We start from the raw sequence: 17,428 nt of genomic DNA, 5'->3' as shown, positions 1-17,428 counted from the left end.
CAAGCGTTGCATGATTGGTTCTGGTGGAGGTTCTGTCGGGTTTGTATTCTTATACTTGAAGAAATGATGATAACCTATGCTACTTAAATTAAGCACATGATATCTACGTATATTACTATTAAGAATGTAAGTTGCTATATATGCAAGCAAAGTCATCAAATTAAAGGACTACTTTTACTTGTTTCAAAACATTGTTAAAAGTAAAAAATTAGAAAAAGTGGGGTAATTCTCAATCCCACATAGTATTGAAAATACTATTGGGAATGATATTTAAGGCTTGGATTTTGCACTTCCTTGTTGAGTGAAAGAGAACAAGAGGGACTCTCGTGCGCCGCAGCCGTCTCGTCTCGGGTCGGGTCGGGTCGGGTCGGACCCGGGGCCGGGGTCGGGGTCGGGGTCGTGGTCGTGGTAATACGTGTCTTCGACATGTCCGCGCTGATACTATCTTTTTAGAGAAAATTCTTAAGAAACAAAATCTTTTTTTTTAACTATCGCAACGACAACTGTAGACTATCGCAACGCGAAATGGAAAATCGCCGCGAAATGGAACACGAATTTGCGATACTGGAGATCGCAATGCGAATTAGAGATCGCATTGCGATTTTGTTGGTCATTTTCGCAAATCCAAAAAAAATTGATCAAAATCATATATTATCTGGGATTTTTGGTCACTGAGGTTATTTTCTCAATTTTAATTACCCCTAATTTTAATACCAACGTAGGTACTTCCAAACAAATCCTCTCTCACGTTTCCTTCTTTAGTCTTTACTATATATTCATGTCTTTTTGCTGCTTTTGGAATTTTCTGATCCACCGGTTCACTTCATTGTGATGAGATTAAAAGTAATAAGGGTAAACTACATAAATGGTTATTAATATTTGAATAATTTTTTATTTTTTTTACTAAAATTTAAAAAATAATAAATCAATCAATAACATTATTGATTTATAATAAATGAGTCACTCACCGTTAACTGTAATTAAGAAATTGAGGAAATTATATTGCTTCCCTCGTGAAACGAAATTACATTTTAACTTATTAATGCTTTAAAAATCTACACTAACATTTTGTGCTTGTCTTTTTATTTTTCTATCGTGATTTGTGGTGATTGCCTTTTAGGCTTGACTTTACCTATTTTTCGGTATGCATGTGTTGTCCGATTCTTTTGTCTGCTTGTGATTCATGAATTTTATATAATCTAATTTATGTATCATTTCCTTCCTACTTAGAAATAAGCTGTCAAAAAGGATGTGTTTCAATTATTTGATGAGAAAGTGAAGGACCATAAAGATTTAGAGTTTAGATGGGCTGTCTTGCAGGAGACTCGTGTTGAATATTTGAAAGGGAAGGATTTTGTAAGCTTTATGAGAAGGGTTAATTACTAATTCTCAGTAGAAACACAAAAAATGGTAAATTGAATGAAACACAATGGCGTTATGAAGAAAATTGAATGAAATTGAAATTGCATATTCATAAAAAAATGGTAAATGTAGAAACAAATATTAGTTGGCAATAAAGTCAATTCTAATGAAGGGAAATCCAATTTAGGTAAATTGGACCATCGTTAATGCTTAAATAGCCACTACTATTCTATCTCACAAAAAAACTACGATAAGAACGAAAAAAATTATGACAAATAATTAATTCACAGAAGAAGAACACCCTAAACTCTCACCATTGATTGGATGCGAGGATGGTAAAGATCAACGGATCGTATGGACATCTCGGCGATCTCAGTAATTGCGTCTTCTTTAACCCCGGGCACATCACTGGTCAACTCCTCGTAGGCAGCCTCGAACGCCTCTTGCCAAAACCTCGGTAATCTGATCTGGCGGCTGTTACTGTACGCATCCCACATGTGCTTCACCACTTTCTCTCTCTCTTCCATTTCCTACCAAGAAAAACAAAACAATTCAGAAAAAAAAAAAAGAGATAAAAAGCAAATTTAGAGACGAGGAATACAAAACAATTGAGAGTAAAATAGGAGGACATCTAGGTCATAGTGGACGGGGCTATGGAGATCATTGGTAAGACGGTTCAGATTGCCGGCTGACCACCGCAGAGTAACGGTGCCGTTGAACATAGACCATAATGCGAGCAACAAAATGGCCGGGTTTTGCCCAGAACTTGCACCGGCATTTACCAAATAAACTCGAACCTGAACTTTCCTTCTTCAAATTCGCCGTCGCCGATGTGGGCAGAGTGTCCTCATCCTTCATCTCGAATCAAAATGTAAATGATAAATTTTTTCCAATCTTTTCGCAAATTTATTTGTTTACCTTTGAGTTATACTACTAAGGGATGAGTTTGGATTAGAGTAGGAAACATTCAAGAAGGCAATTGATGATTGATCTGGATTTGCCGTCTCAGCAGTGGAGATCAATGGGAAAAGCAATTAATATTTTATTATATGTAACTATTTTGCTGGCCACCACACTAGACTATTTCCGCTTTACTTGATCTTTTACTCAACTGCGAAGTATTTTGACCGTTGATCTATCGAGACAGATTTAACGGTTTTACAAGATACTTGACAAATTCTCGTTAGATGCAGCTACCAACTCTGTACGCCGCCTTTTTCCCGCTATTCGAGGTAAATTTCCTTACATAATGTAGTTGAAAAATAAATTCTTATGTAAGGAGTCGGAGAATTTTTATTTTCATCTAAGGTTGTTGGAATTATTTTTTGAAAGATATCGGAATTACATGGCGTTATCTTTCTAATACAAATGGAATGAAATCTGGACTTGAAATACAAATGAATATATGAAGAAGCTTCAAAATTTTCTTTTGTATTAAAACAAAATTCTATCGTGTAAAGCCAAAGCCATTGCTTTTTCTTTAGTCCTCTTCAAAACAAAAAAAGTTAAAAGAAAAATGTAAATTTCTCTTCTTCTTATGCTTCTAAACTATATAGTTTGTGGATCAGATGGCGGAAGAAAATCTTCCTTCGTCAAACCCCAAACATTAAAATCAACATCTTCAATCTTCCATTTCTCTTCGATTTGCCGCTTGTGGTTAGCCGATTGCTCGCCATACCTAAACACCGTGACGCTTGTTTTCCCAGAATGAGCGATGTTGACGCCATCGGTTGCTTTATAGTCATCCATTACCGACTCCGTCCTCGTCTCCCAGAACACGTCGTTGTCATCCTTGTTCTTCATCATCAATAGCCTGGAATCCTCGAATTGAATCATGAGACCCGATCGCTGGCTAAAGTAACCCCAGATTGTGTGATTGATTATCTCATAGTTCGGTCCGCTTTGGGCCTCACGGATGGCTGCACTAGTCTCAAGCTTCAGGATAAAGCAGTCTTCATTGCTTATAATCTTCTCACCTATGCATGTGGCATCTATAAACAAATTGGCAGTTGATCTTGGATCCAAACCCTACTTGAAAAGATACCAAGACTCAAATAAGCTCGATTTTATGTTATAGGATACGAATTTTTCCAGAAAATTTGAGATACCTGAAGAAATCTGCGTAAGGGTCTGGGAGGGCCTCTTGAAATGGGAGTGTTTTGATTAGAAGAATGCCTCCAGGAAAGTTTGCCATCGCTTCCAGAAACAACCTTGCAACCTGAAATTATAAGCTCCAAGCACCATAAATCTGGATCTTTTTGCCAGAGCACGAATCCGCCTATTTCTTCTGTGCTTTTCACTTTAACGTTTACATCGCCTTGCTGAAACTCCGATGCTGTGATTTTCACCTGACCGGTTACGCACATGCTGTTCACTGCGTTTAATGCTTGTTGTCCGCCTGTTGCAGCTATGTACTGTTGCACTATGTATTTTGCTGTTGAAGCTTGCTGCACAATCCAATATTTAATCTATGTGAGATAATACTGTATAAGAAATCACGCTGACAAATTCAAACGTGAGAATGAGAGTTCTTGAGAAGAGTTACAATTGAGCAGTCCTTGACAGGTTTGTGAACAGAGTGGCCTAATTGCACCTGGAGAGGGATAAGAGGGGATCCAACAAGGTAAAGAAGGAACCGCAGCTCGCTAATCCGACCCGCTAGCATCGGCTGAGACCACTTATCAGATGTTTGAGCTTTCATCCATGTTAACATGTTTTCCAACCGGGCTTGAAGATTGTTTCCCATGCCGGTGAACATTTCCTCCGGCACCGGGACCTCGAGAACTGTCTCGAGGCCATCTTCTTTGTCGATGTTAGGACAAAGTTTCCTCATTTAACAAATGTAAAAGAAGAAAAAGAAAACGAGACGGATAGTGAATATATGAATAAGTATATCAGTGATTTGGTTAGAGATGCAAAGCGAGAGGGAATTCAAGTGATGGAAACACCAAGTACCCTACCTTTCTTCTTCACGATCTTGTTTATTGAGAGTGAAAATCGGGACGTACGTGTGGGAAATGAACGGGCAAGGGATTTGCCTTATGGGCTCTCCTTGCTTGTAGGATTTGTGTGGGCATGATTTACATAATATTGGAGCTGATTTAGTTCGTTAATTGTTAGTGGATTGCTTGAAAATTTTCCATTCACTTGATTAATTAAAGGGTTGATTGCAGAATAAATCCCCAAACTATTGCCAGATTCTAAATCAATGTCTAAACTTTAAATCATTCTAATTGAATTCTTAGAGTATCAATCATGTCCTTTCATCAAATTATTTCTCATTTTAAGGGTTTAATCAGATATGGAGTGAATCACGTTAACCAAATTGTAAACATGTATGTATCTACAGCATGAATAGCTTGGATCTGAAGTGTTAAAAACAAACAATGGCCATAAGTCTTTTCTTAATATGTTAGATACAAATTCTCCTTGTAGTAAATACACACGTTTTTAATTTGACTTATTTTTTCACTATGTCCCACATCTTATTCAAATTGACATTCAATGCGCAACCTAATGACCGGGTTGATAGAGTGACTTATTAATATGATGGTGATACTTTAAAGAGTCATTAGATCATTTTTCACGGACCATCGAGACATATCTCCAGGACTTATTATGAAATTAACGCTTAATTTAATATAATTTAATCGATTTTGTTACGCTAATCCAACTTCATTTTTGTACCAATTGATAATCAAAATATGAAGTTTGGGCTTCTTAATTCTTAGACGACAAAGTTGAAGTATGCCATGTGAGCTTCATTTGATACAGAACTTCCAAAGCCAAAAGTATATCGAGAGTTATAAGAGTTTAAAGTTAGCTAGAAGAAAAAGTTTAAGAAATTATTATTCCAAGTGTTTAAAAGCGATAAAATGAAAAGAAGAAAGGCAAGAATGTGATAACGAGGTCATCACAGCCAGCGAGCAAATCTCTGGCGAGGTTGTCGATTATGCAGTGGGAGGGAAAGTGAGGAAGATTTCCTCTGTGTTGATCAAAGAATCATATGAGGATTTTAATTGGTTGACGACGATAACGACTACGACGATGATATCGAAGACACAAATGTTATACACACGCTTCAATGTACACAATGAAGCGATATTTGGATATAAATATGGAAATGTGACATCAATCATTGAAATTAAAGCAGATTTTTCATTTGCAAAACTACCCACCATTCAAGTTTCTTCTATGGTAGCTTTACCTGAAATTAGCATATAACTGATTGCATAATTCATCAAATCATTCTTAGCCGCAGATAAGTGAAAGCAGCTAAACTCAAAACCACCAGCAAATAACAGCTATAATATCACTTCTAACCTGTAGATTCTTTAGCCTCTTGAACTTCAGCATTAGCAGCACTATAAGAAACCAAACCAAGTTCTTTCTCGAGCTTGGTCCAGGCACTCGAGAAGTTCGGAGGAAAATTCTTCTTTACCGTCCTGATTAACCCTTTAGCGTCTTTGATCTTCTTTTTCTTCACCAATCCCTCCACCAAATGCTTCAGTGTGTTAAAATCTGGAATCTTATTTAACCTTACACTCTCTTTGAACACCTTATAACCTTGTTCATACAATCCATTTAAGCACAAATAAAACACCATAGTCCTAAAAGTAGCCGCATTTGGGTTGCAACCATTACTTTCCAATCCTTCATAAACCTTCTTAGCTTCATCCAACATGCCTCTCTTAAAATAACTAGTCATTAGATAATTATAACTAATGGTATCCGGTTTCAACCCCATGCTGCTCATATCATCAATCAATTCCTTCATTTTCTCCGGATCACCGCCTTGAAAATTTGAAATCCGAACGTTGTAAGCAGCAACATCTAATTCACAACCGGTCTTCATCATCTCCATCCACAACTTCTCAGCTTCTTCTGTTTTTCCCTTCTTATACAAACCGTTTAAAATTGTTGTAAACGTAACAGTAGTTACCTCAACGCTTTTCCTTTCCATTTCTCTTAAAACCTCGAGCCCTTTCTCCGGATGACCAGCTTCGCAATAAGCTTTAATTAAAATCCCATAGGAAATTTTGTCGGGTGAAACACCATTGTATTTCTTGGGAATTTCGTCGAACAGTTGGGGGACTTTATCAAACTGCTTTGACTGATTGCACGCTTAAAGCAAGGTGTTGAAAGAAATGGTTGATCTTGGGGTACCAAATTGGTCCATTTGATGGAAAGTTTTGATGGCATGATCTAACAATCCAGCGATCCCATACGACCTGATGAGCGTAGAGTGAAAAGGCTCCTGAGAAATCTTGGAAACGGAGGTCTTGAGCGTAGCGGGACTTGGCGAGGCGGCGGACGGTGAGGTCTTGAAAGTAGCGGGAAGAAGAAGGGGAAGTGTAGTTTTTGGAAACGGAGGAGTAGATTTCGAGGGCTTTGTCAGGGTCATATTCGGTGCTGAGTTTGTTTTTGGCTTGGGAAACTGAAATTGAGGACGAGTGAACGGCGGCGACTGCACTGGTGGTGGTCGAAAAGCGGCGGAGTTGGCTGAGACGAATAGAAGACATCTTGTTTGGGGACTCTTTTGAGGGTTTGGTTAGGGTTTTAGAGGGGGAGAAGACACGAGAGCAGCTAAACAATGGCCAGCGTTCACCCAATTGAAGATTTTTATTGATGTTCTTGTTTAATTTGTTTTAACGTTATAAGATTTTAGGATTCACAACCATTAAACCTTGTCCAAGCAATACACTATAAATTTATATTTTATATTTAAATTTATTGAGTGATTTAATGATAAAAATATTATTTTTTTATGACTCAAGTTCTAACAATTACTAGGTCTGATTATATTTTATAAAATAAATATTTTATCACTCGATCATTTTTCTCTTTCCTATTTTGATCACTAAAATTTTAAAAATTTCAATTTTATTAATTATGATTGGACATATATCTTTTATAATTATGAAATGACTTTAAATTTTGCTTTAATTTTGTTAAAAAAAAACTTTGATTTCGGATACCCTTTAATCTCCTAACGATGGAACATCTTCTTACAAATTCATAGTAGTGGGAAAGTGGCGAAGGAGACGAATAATATACCTTAATTTCACATTGATTTGACTATAGATATTATATATCATAATGATTAAAGTTTTATGAGTTTTATTTTTAGATTGAATTTTAAAGTGTTTTGAGAAAATTGAAATTGTTAATAGTAAGGACTAATAAGGTAATTTCTCAGTGTCTTGAGTTAAAGGATAAAATTTGTAATGTAGCCTTTTTCTATTTACAAACTCGAATCCAAAACGTCGTGCAAGAGGAATTGAACATTTTACCGTTTAAACGATGGTGTTTCATCCATTAGAAAGTTATAGTAAAGCGATCCGTAGCCTAGGTGAGATTTCACAGATTTAATATATTCGGTTCTTCCTTTATCTAAGGTTAGGACTTCTTTCGTACAAAGATGAAGAAAATCAAAAGGCAAAGAAATCACAAGAAATATGCAACACCAACAAACGAAATAATTTTTGCTTAGAGCATAGCATCACACAAACTTTGACATTAAGTGCAAAACCAACATTAGAATTACAAAAGAGGTGGGCTGTCATTGATAAAATTCTTACATCTTATCAATTATCTCAAGTCAAAAATCTAAACAAAGAAAGAACCAGTTCGTCCAACTATAACGCTTAGTAGATAAGATAGGACATTACGCATCATACTCCCCCTGAGCAAATTTGTTCTCTGGATAGAAGACCGCGATTACTTGATTATCACCGAATCTCCTTCCGTTCATTGCAGCTTGGGCTTTTCGCGAACCTTCGACATCCAAGTACTCCAGAAATACCTTCAAATATATATATATATATATATAAAATTGCAGGTCAGCACCAAGGGGAACGTAGGGATACAAGTGCAACTATCAGAAGCATTCTGTCAGTGCAGGTGATAACTAAAACAACTGAGCTTTTTAGAAAAATGATAAACATGGAAGAACAATATCAAACACTGACCTTCCCAACAACTGGTAATGGTTCGCCGTTTGGATTGGGTCGGGGTATGACAACATTCACCAATTCACCTGCACACCACGTGTGTGAATTTCAAATCCACAATTTTATTGAAGGAATTAGTTAAGTAGAAACTGTATAAAAAATGCAGATAAAGGGTTAATGTGTCTCCTGTCTATGTAATCTAAACTCGACCCTTCTATAACACAAGGGGAACAATAAAGGGCCGTAGAACAGAGATACAAACATACTAACAAAAAAGGGGGAAATTAATAAAAATACACAATAATTAGCATGTTAAGAAAAGGACAGACAATTACAAAAGGATGGACCAAGTAGTTTAAGAAGAATTTTACCATATTTCCCACCCTCTTGTCTCATGTCTTCAACGATATCCCCATACTCCTCGTCATCTCTAAGATCATCTTCGCTAATTGCTTGAGTCAAGCACACAACCTTTGTGGGCACACCTTGTGGTTGCAAAATAAGCCTCTGAGAGGGGGGAACTATGCAAATTAGCCTATAATCTAAGATGATAATTTCAACAAACAAGTTAGTAAAAAAATAAGTAATACTGCATCTTACCTGCAAAGCAATCTGCTGCTGTGCATGTTGGAGGATACTCTCTTGCTCAGCTTTAGGCTGGGTAGTACCTTGGTTTGCTCGCCTAACAGTGAGAGTTTTATCACCCATTTTAATTCCATTTAAAGCAGCACAAGCAATGTCCGTAACTGACAGATCTTGATAAATGCAGAAAGCATAGCCTTTCGAGTTTCCAGTTTCTCTATCTTTAACCAGATCAAAACCACGAAGGGGTCCAAAAGACTCTAACAACTCCCTGATCTGCACTTCAGTAAAGTAATATGGAACCCCTCCCACAAAAATGCGGTCCGGACCCTCAAGCCCACCAGCAGATCCTGGAGATAGACCCACAGCAGCCAGATTAAGATTAGGACTAGGCTGGCTTGGACCAAGAGTTGCAGCTAGAGAAGGGTTATAGTCACTGGGTCTCCTAACCTTCACAGGCGCTCCCTAGAAACTCAAACAGGTCATTGCAACTTTTTGTACTTAAATGACCATTATGAAGAACCAAAGAAAATAAAATACCTCAAAGATAATCCCGTCTAAGGCCATTGCATTACTAGCTTCCTCGACTGATCTCATCTCTACAAAAGCAAACTTCTTTTCATGGTTTATGTAGACATTAACAACAGCATCCCCTGAATGTAAAGAAAATAATGAGCAGCTAGAGACATAAAGCAGGTATTTTAGTCAACCAATAGATAAAAAACTTCTCCATATACCAGGACCAGCAGTGTTTCCACCAATTGCAGCCATAACTTGACTGAAGAAAGTCGCGATTGACTGTAATATAATATTTAGGGTCAGCTCCAGCACTAATGCAACTATAACAATGAAAATGTTAAGCACGGTGCAGAGTAAAACCTGTTCATTTGCAGTAGGAGAAAGCCCTCCAACATAAACACGACGAGCATGCCTGGTAGCCTGAATGAAAAGATAAATCATTGTGTAATTTAAGAAAATTATTTTCTAGAGAAGAGGCCTAAACTCCAAATGTATGCATAATACACCAAACCTGTTGAGTCATTGCCTGAACTGGCATTAGAGGGAGACCACCAAACTGCTGCAAAGAACCAAAGTTTATACAAAGTTTGAGAACATAGAGAGCTCACAACTACCTCATTCAAATGAGAGAAATACATACTTGACCAGTTGCCAGAGGAAACATGTTCGGAAATACTCCAGGGAGGGCTGGATTATTCCCTGGAACCTGGACTGCAAAAGAAATTCAGATTTCATGTAAGGATAAAATTATAAACACCGGTCTTATTCCTATAGCAGTTGATCCAGCATAAGGACTTTTATGCCTCCTTTCCCATAGCATATTTGAACCTCTTAAAGACAAAAAGAAAAAGAACACACCATAAGCAAGTTCTTGAGAAATACTTGCAAGACTACCCAAAAAGGCAATAGTTGCCAGTGGAAAGACGAACAATACCATTAAACCGGTGCATTGATTCCTCCTTGTACACAAAAGCTACAGAAGTCGGCTCACGCCATTTCCTTCTTACAACAAAGACAAAAACATAGAAACAAACAAACAAACACCAAACACAAGACAAAACCAAAACTCTCTCAGTTCCAGAATTATTTCACCAAGTATATAAAATAATATTAAAGCCCCTTCTAAAGACTGCAGCTTAAAAGGCTGTATATGCAAGATGGAAAAAAAAATACAACTTACCAAATGCATACCAGATTTCTGGTACGAACTTCCCACAATACATGAGACATCATCAACCAAAAGAACAGTGGCAGTTAACAAAATATAGAAATCTTAGAACTTGTCAAGGCATATGTACCTGAAGTGGAGGTGACTGCAGCAGGGGCAGCACCACCACCAGAACCAGCAGCTAACATTGCTGAAGCAGGAGGTGCCATGTCAAAGCCACTAATCCTTTTGCTGCAGACAGATAAAATTAGTGTATCAGGGACAAGAAAACATGAACCAGGGCAAAAAACTTTAAACTGTCCATTAACCATAATACATACAAGAGTTGAACACAAGTATTCTAAAAGGAACCAAATGCTGCTTCGATTTGTAAAAACAATGAAAATTACATTTTACAAATTATCTAGTTCTTTATAATCTACCTCTTCGAGGGTGAGCGAGAGCGGGACCTTGATTTTGATCTGTGTTCGGATCTACGAGACCCACGCCTATTCCTGCTCTCCCTGTCTCTATCATAATCCCTTCGCCTGTAAACAGCATTTAGAAATACAACTGCTTTAACAACTAGCAATAAGAACAACCAGAATAATGTAAACAGAGTAATCAAATTAAAGGCAGCTTAAATTAATTAATTTATGCTACCTATCATAATCTCGACTTTGGTGATAATCATCATCATCCCTATCTCTTCTTCTTTCCCTCCTCTCACTCTGCTCCCTACTCCGATCCCTATGTCGATCTCTGTGATGAAGGTCACGATCCTTTTCCCGGTCCCTATCCTTACTTCTCTCCCTCTCCTTCTCCCTTTCCCTGTCCCTATGGCGATCAGAATCCTTCTCCCTTCCCCTATCGCGGCTTTTCTCTTTTTCCCTACTTCTAGAAGATCCTCTATCCTGTTCACGAGATCCATGCTGCAAATAGTTAATCATATCAACATTAATGAATATGAAATCAACAATTACATAGCTAAAAGCCTAAAAGAACTTGATTTGCGAAAAAAATACTTAATTTAAAATAAGACTAACCCTAATATATTTGCTTTTCATAAATGAGCTCACTCATACAAGTAAAATGGCATGTAAAAGAAGAGGAAACTAGAAACTAACCAACCTAAAATTCCTCTACATATTCTTCAAAAAGGACAAAACAATCCATATCAACGGCTTTAAACTGAGACGGGGGAAGGAACCCTAACTTTAAGCTCGTGGAAGTCATACAAACGTACCTGAGATTTGGAATCGCGGTGATCCTCAAGTCCACCGTGACTACCTTCGCGAGGCTGAGGAGAGGGAACGCCGCCATTACTATTTCCAATATCCTCTCCGTTACGCTGGTAGCAAGCTTCGTAATCGGTCATTTTCTTTTTTGGTGGCAGTCTTTAGACTATTTAGGTTTTCTCTTTGATTTTGTTTAGTCGTTGCGAGTACTGAAAATACAAGCCCCTTTGAGAGATTTATGTGCTACGTACGTACTTTGCATAGAATTCATTTTAAAATTTAGGGTTAAACAATATTTTGGTATCAAAATTAGATTTAATTATAAAATAAATACAAAGAATATTATTTTTTTCTCTAAGTATAAAATATATATTTTCTCAAATATAAAGATATTTAGTGTGAATAAGACTAAACAATGTTGAGAGTTCAAATCCTAATATTTACGAATAAAGTGGATTAGGTTGAAAGTATCAACCACAACGAGCTTTGTTACACAAAAAGAATTTTTTTTGACATAATGATAAAAATACCACTACTATTTGTACAAATGATTGTTTTACAACTTATTCTTTTTTTTTTTTTTGAAGCATTTTACTTCAAACGTTTTAAATTTTTGGTCAAAATATATCATGTTGAAGAAAATCATTAGTTAACTAACAATCAATCTATGTAAATGACATGGCTTATGTCACATCATCAATTAAATACATGTGAAAATGTTTAGTCAATAATATAGGTTGATTGTTAGCTAATTAATGATTTTCATTCAGCTGATTTGATAAAAAATTGAAACACCAAGGGATAAAATACTCTGGGAAAAAGAATAGAGTACACAATGACTTTTTGTGTAAACGTTAGGGATAATTTTATCATTATACCTTTATTTTTATTAAAACATTTAAAATATATAAAATATTTTTAATTAATATCATGTTTTAATTTTTTTTGAATAGAAGCCGCTAATTTTAATAAAATAAAAAAGAGTCTAAAATACAATGAAAGTTTATGATCATAATCGTAAATTAAGCATATAACAATAACATTTTTCTATAATTATTTACACAATAAAACTAAGCATATAAAATGATCATACAATGAAAAGGTTAAAAACTAACCAAATAACCACAAAAGTGACCATACAAGAAAACTAAGCATATAAAATGACCATACTCAAACATAAGGTATATACGAATAGATATGATCACATCAGTAAATGAACCACAAAAGTGAATGAAGCTATTGAAAGGCCATTGACAAACTACAAATCATATTTGAACGACAAAAAAAATATCCATGAACGCAAATCACGTATCCAAATCCAATACGATAGTCCAAAGCAGGGAAGATCAACATAATAACAAATAACCGCTATCTTGATCAGTCATAACGATGTTAAATCCAACCATAACAAAAAAGATAAACGAAAATAACGATAAAATAATAAAAAAAAGCGTGCCAAAAAATAAAAAATGTCATAAAGACGAAATTATTAAAAAAATAAAGATATTTATAATAAAAGAAAAGAAAAAAATGAATATCAACGATCGACGATCAACATTAAAATTAGTATCAACATTGATCATAATAATAAAGAAGAAAAGGGACTAAAGATGATAAAAAGCAAAAAGATAAAACTAAAGCAAAGAAAAACCTAATATCACCTTTTAATTTTAAACACCCTAAATAAAAATTATATTTTAATTGTTTATTTTCATAAAAATATTTTCATTATATACTTTATTAAAAAATAATTAATATTTGTATTAAAAGACGAGCATGTTGCCAACTAGTATTGATGCAAGTAGTTGAGATTCGAAAATTTGAGCTTGTAAGACTAAGTTTGAATCCTATAATTGTCACTCTTAGTAGTCAATCTGTAAATTCCTATATAAATCTCAATTGAGTTTTATGTATGCTCTGAGCCTAAACTGGGGGGCCATTCCCGACCTAAATTTTTTTGTAAAAAAAACGAGCATGTTCTTTATATATTTTAATCAAATAATATTTTGATAAAAATATATTTTAATATTTTTAGAATAAACTATTAAATTTATGTTTTATTATCATTTATTATTTAAATATTTAAAATTATTGGGGTGATTTAAGTGATAAAGAGAAATTTATTTTCTTGATAATTCAGATTCAAACAACGTAGTTTATACGTGTGCGTGAATTTAGATTTAAATATTCTTAAAAATTATTTAAATATTTTTTTATTTTGTTTAATTTCCATTAAACACGTGTATTATACTGCTATTTTTTGGTTAAAAATACAATTAAAACATATTAAGTGACTCAAAATTATGTTAAAATTTGAAAAATTATAAACATTTTAACAAATTTTAAAATATGAAAATTGATTAAAAGAATTTCATCTATTTAATAATAAAGAGTAAATTAATATAATTTATATTATAGAGAAACTTGAAAAATATATTTAAAGATTATCATGGATAAAGTCGGCTCAAACTTTTAATCTATCTAAATTTGATTTAAAAATAAATCTTTTTATTTATATTTAATTTGATTCAAATTTAGAAAGATCTCATATTTTGTAAATATAACACTTTTTAAGAGTTTAAATATAATTTTTTAAACATTCACTAATTAAGTTATTGAAGAAAATGTTAATATAAGCACGTTACCATTATTATTTGACTCGTATTCATGTAAATATATAAATAGATAAAAAGAATATCAATCCTAACAAGAATTTACATTTTTATTTTTTTGGATAAATTACATATTTAATCATCTAATTATTTTTAGTCAGTCATCCATCGTAAAAGACATAACTGCTTATGTTACTTTTTTTATTTTTAAATGATGATATGACCTTACCTTATAATGACACGTCATCTTCATAATTAATTTTTTAATAGTAAATGATCAAATGAAGTCAAAATATAACTTTTATTATGATTTTGAAAAAAATAAAAATGAAACTATAAAAATAATTAGCTAGATAACTAAATACTTAGTATGATTTTGAAAAAAATAATGAAACTATAAAAATAAGGGTAAAGTATAGTAATTGTCACTGAACTTTTATAAAGCTTTCATTTAGGTCCCCCAACTTTTAAAACTTACAATAAAATCCTCCAACATTTAGTCCATTTGCAATATGGTCCCCGACGTAACCGACCGTTTCACGCCGTTACACTGCTATTAGTATGTTTGCAATATGATCACTGAACTTTTCAGGCGCTTGCATTTAGGTCCCCAACTTTTAAAACTTGCAACACATTCCTCAATTTCATTCTAAACACCAAATTCCTTTTCGATCTCAAATTTCCTTTTTCGTTTCTCTCTTCTCATTTCCAGCGTAACTTTTCAGTCTGGGATGCATGGAAAATTCTAATATAACTTTGAATTATATGGAGGTGTTGACTTGAATAAGGGTCCTTTGAGAGAAGACCGACTAAGGGATTATCGGGATCATCAACGATTCAAGGTGTAATGTTAGATACATGTCATCTCAGGTGAAACATAGGTGTTCGGTGAAATGCTTGTGAGAAAAAAACGGGGTTAGAAATGCAGAGTTGACAAATACTACAAATATGAACTAAATATCATTTTTTAAAGTTACCAACAAAGCTGAAATTATTTTGTATAAATGACATATAATAATTTCTTCGTTTAATCCTTGTGGTTAAAAATTTTCCAACTGATGATCAAATATAATGAAATCCCAAACATCGCATTCACCTCTCAGTCTCTTTCACTCGCATGCATTCTCTTTTGGTTTTTGTTCTTCAATTTTCCACCATGCAAAATTGTAAACCCAAGCAGTGCTCTGTCTTTCAGCCTTTTATTTACAAAGAAAAAATGGAGGAAAAATTGATGGAACGCAACACCGATTGCGTTTATTTCTTAGCCTCTCCCCTCACTTGCAAGAAGATATTTATTTTCTCTTTTGGGCTATCCGGAAGTAAGTTTTTCCTCTTTCGTACTTTCCCATTTTCAGCTCGCATTGTGTGTTTTTTGTTGAAATTTTTATGTTTCTAGAGCTGCATGTCAATGATCTGGATATTCAGTGTTAGTTTTTAACCATAACCATCTAATTTTCTTTCTTTATTCTTAATTAAAACTTTTAGTACTCCTTATGAAAAAAATTTCCAAAACATGCAAAAAAAATCCAATTTGTTCACGATATATCAGTCCCATAATCAACATGAACTTATTAAAAAGAGTACGAGCTCATAGAACGCCGAAAACCACAAGTCGGATCAATACAATTCCCAGTAAACTAGTACCAGCAATCTCTCAGATTGAGTCTGGCGATTTCACTATGTCGATACTCACAACTAATTCCTTGATTTAAAAAAAACCAAACAAGAAGATAAAAAAATTAGCCTAGGACCCTCTTTCACTTCTATTATGATGGATTGAATATCTTTCATAAGGAGTACTAAAAGTTTTGATAAGAAAGAAGGAAAATTAGATGGTTTTGGTTCAAAACTAACACTGAATATCCAGATCATTGACATGCAGTTCTAGAAACATAAAAATTTCAACAAAAAACACAAAATGCGAGCTGAAAATAGGAAAGTGCGAAAGAGGAAAAGCTTACTTCCAGATAGCCCAAAAGATAAAATAAATACCTTATTACAAGTGAGGGGAGAGGCTAAGAAATAAACGCAATTGGTGTTGCGTTCCATCAAGTCTTCCTCAATTTTTTCTTTGTAAACAAAAAGCTGAAAGACAGAACACTGTTTGGGTTTACAATTCTACATGGCGAAAAATTGAAGAACAAAAACCAAACGAGAGTGCATGTGAGCGAAAGAGACTGAAAGGTGAATACGATGTTTGAGATTTCATTATATTTGATCATCTGTTGGAAAAACTTTAACCACAAGGATTAAACAAATAAATTATTATATGCCATATATACAAAATAATTACACCTTTGTTGATAACTTTCAACAATGATACTTAGTTCATTTCAGTAATACCTATCAACTTTGTATTTCTAACCCCATTTTTTCTCACAAACATTTCATCGAACATCTATGCTTCACGTGAGATGACCTGTATCTAACATTACACCTTGAATCGTTGATGGTCTCGATAGTCCCTTGGTCGGGTCTTCTCTCAATGGACCCTTATTCAAGTCAACACATGCACATAATTCAAAGTTAGATTAGAATTTCCCATGTATCCTCGACTGAAAAATTACGCTGGAAATGAGAAGCGAAAAAGGAAATTCGAGATCGAAAAAAAATTTAGGGTTTAGAATAAAATTGAGGACTGTGTTACAAGTTTTAAAAGTTGGAGGACCTAAATGCAAATGCCTGAAATGTTCAGTGATCATATTACAAACGTACTAACGACAGTGTAACGGTGTCAAACGGCCGGTTACGTCGGGGAACATATTGCAATCGGACTAAATGTTGGAGGAGTGTATTGCAAGTTTTAAAAGTTAGGGGATCTAAATGAAATCTTTAAAAAGTTCAGTGACTATTACTATAATTTACCCTAAAAATAATTAGTTAGATAATTAAATACGTAGTTTATCATTATATATATATATATTTTAGTGAAAAATCGCTTATCTCCAGGACAGATCACATGAAAGATGAGGTCAACACTGGAATTTCCAAACATGACAGAAAAGAGGAGTTTTT

The 17,428-nt window shown here is 34.4% G+C and overlaps 3 protein-coding genes and 1 pseudogene across 5 annotated transcripts; all 4 read right to left on the bottom strand.

Annotated features, from left to right (window-relative positions):
• Window positions 1-1,664: 1,664 nt before the first annotated feature.
• On the bottom strand, window positions 1,665-2,294 carry LOC120183774. Its single transcript, XM_039188404.1, has 2 exons — window positions 1,986-2,294; window positions 1,665-1,892 (listed from the first exon to the last, which is right to left on the bottom strand). The coding sequence occupies exons 1-2, from the start codon at window positions 2,082-2,084 to the stop codon at window positions 1,665-1,667; spliced, it is 327 nt and encodes a 108-aa protein (XP_039044335.1). The 5' UTR covers window positions 2,085-2,294.
• Window positions 2,295-2,910: 616 nt separating this feature from the next.
• On the bottom strand, window positions 2,911-4,550 carry LOC120183795. The gene is made up of 3 exons (XM_039188425.1): window positions 3,908-4,550; window positions 3,471-3,809; window positions 2,911-3,390 (listed from the first exon to the last, which is right to left on the bottom strand). The coding sequence occupies exons 1-3, from the start codon at window positions 4,193-4,195 to the stop codon at window positions 2,911-2,913; spliced, it is 1,107 nt and encodes a 368-aa protein (XP_039044356.1). The 5' UTR covers window positions 4,196-4,550.
• Window positions 4,551-5,521: 971 nt separating this feature from the next.
• Window positions 5,522-6,972, bottom strand: LOC120183770 (annotated as a pseudogene).
• An 842-nt stretch (window positions 6,973-7,814) lies between these two features.
• Window positions 7,815-12,022, bottom strand: LOC120183769 (splicing factor U2af large subunit B-like). 3 transcript variants are annotated; one of them, XM_039188401.1, is made up of 13 exons: window positions 11,810-12,022; window positions 11,227-11,495; window positions 11,007-11,111; window positions 10,715-10,815; window positions 10,057-10,127; window positions 9,928-9,975; window positions 9,777-9,836; window positions 9,635-9,695; window positions 9,438-9,550; window positions 8,916-9,362; window positions 8,687-8,822; window positions 8,334-8,401; window positions 8,030-8,167 (listed from the first exon to the last, which is right to left on the bottom strand). In XM_039188401.1, the coding sequence occupies exons 1-13, from the start codon at window positions 11,939-11,941 to the stop codon at window positions 8,030-8,032; spliced, it is 1,749 nt and encodes a 582-aa protein (XP_039044332.1). In that variant the 5' UTR covers window positions 11,942-12,022. The 3 variants fall into 3 exon arrangements, with proteins under 3 accessions (XP_039044331.1, XP_039044332.1, XP_039044333.1); XM_039188402.1 differs by having other exon boundaries at window positions 9,928-9,972; XM_039188400.1 differs by having other exon boundaries at window positions 7,815-8,167; window positions 9,635-9,836.
• Window positions 12,023-17,428: the final 5,406 nt, after the last annotated feature.

Source organism: Hibiscus syriacus, unplaced genomic scaffold (assembly GCF_006381635.1).
Source record: "Hibiscus syriacus cultivar Baekdansim isolate YM2019G1 unplaced genomic scaffold, ASM638163v2 tig00112812_pilon, whole genome shotgun sequence".
Lineage (NCBI taxonomy): Eukaryota > Viridiplantae > Streptophyta > Magnoliopsida > Malvales > Malvaceae > Hibiscus > Hibiscus syriacus.
The sequence above is the reverse complement of the archived record's forward strand: the minus strand, read 5'-3'. Positions and strand labels throughout refer to the sequence as shown.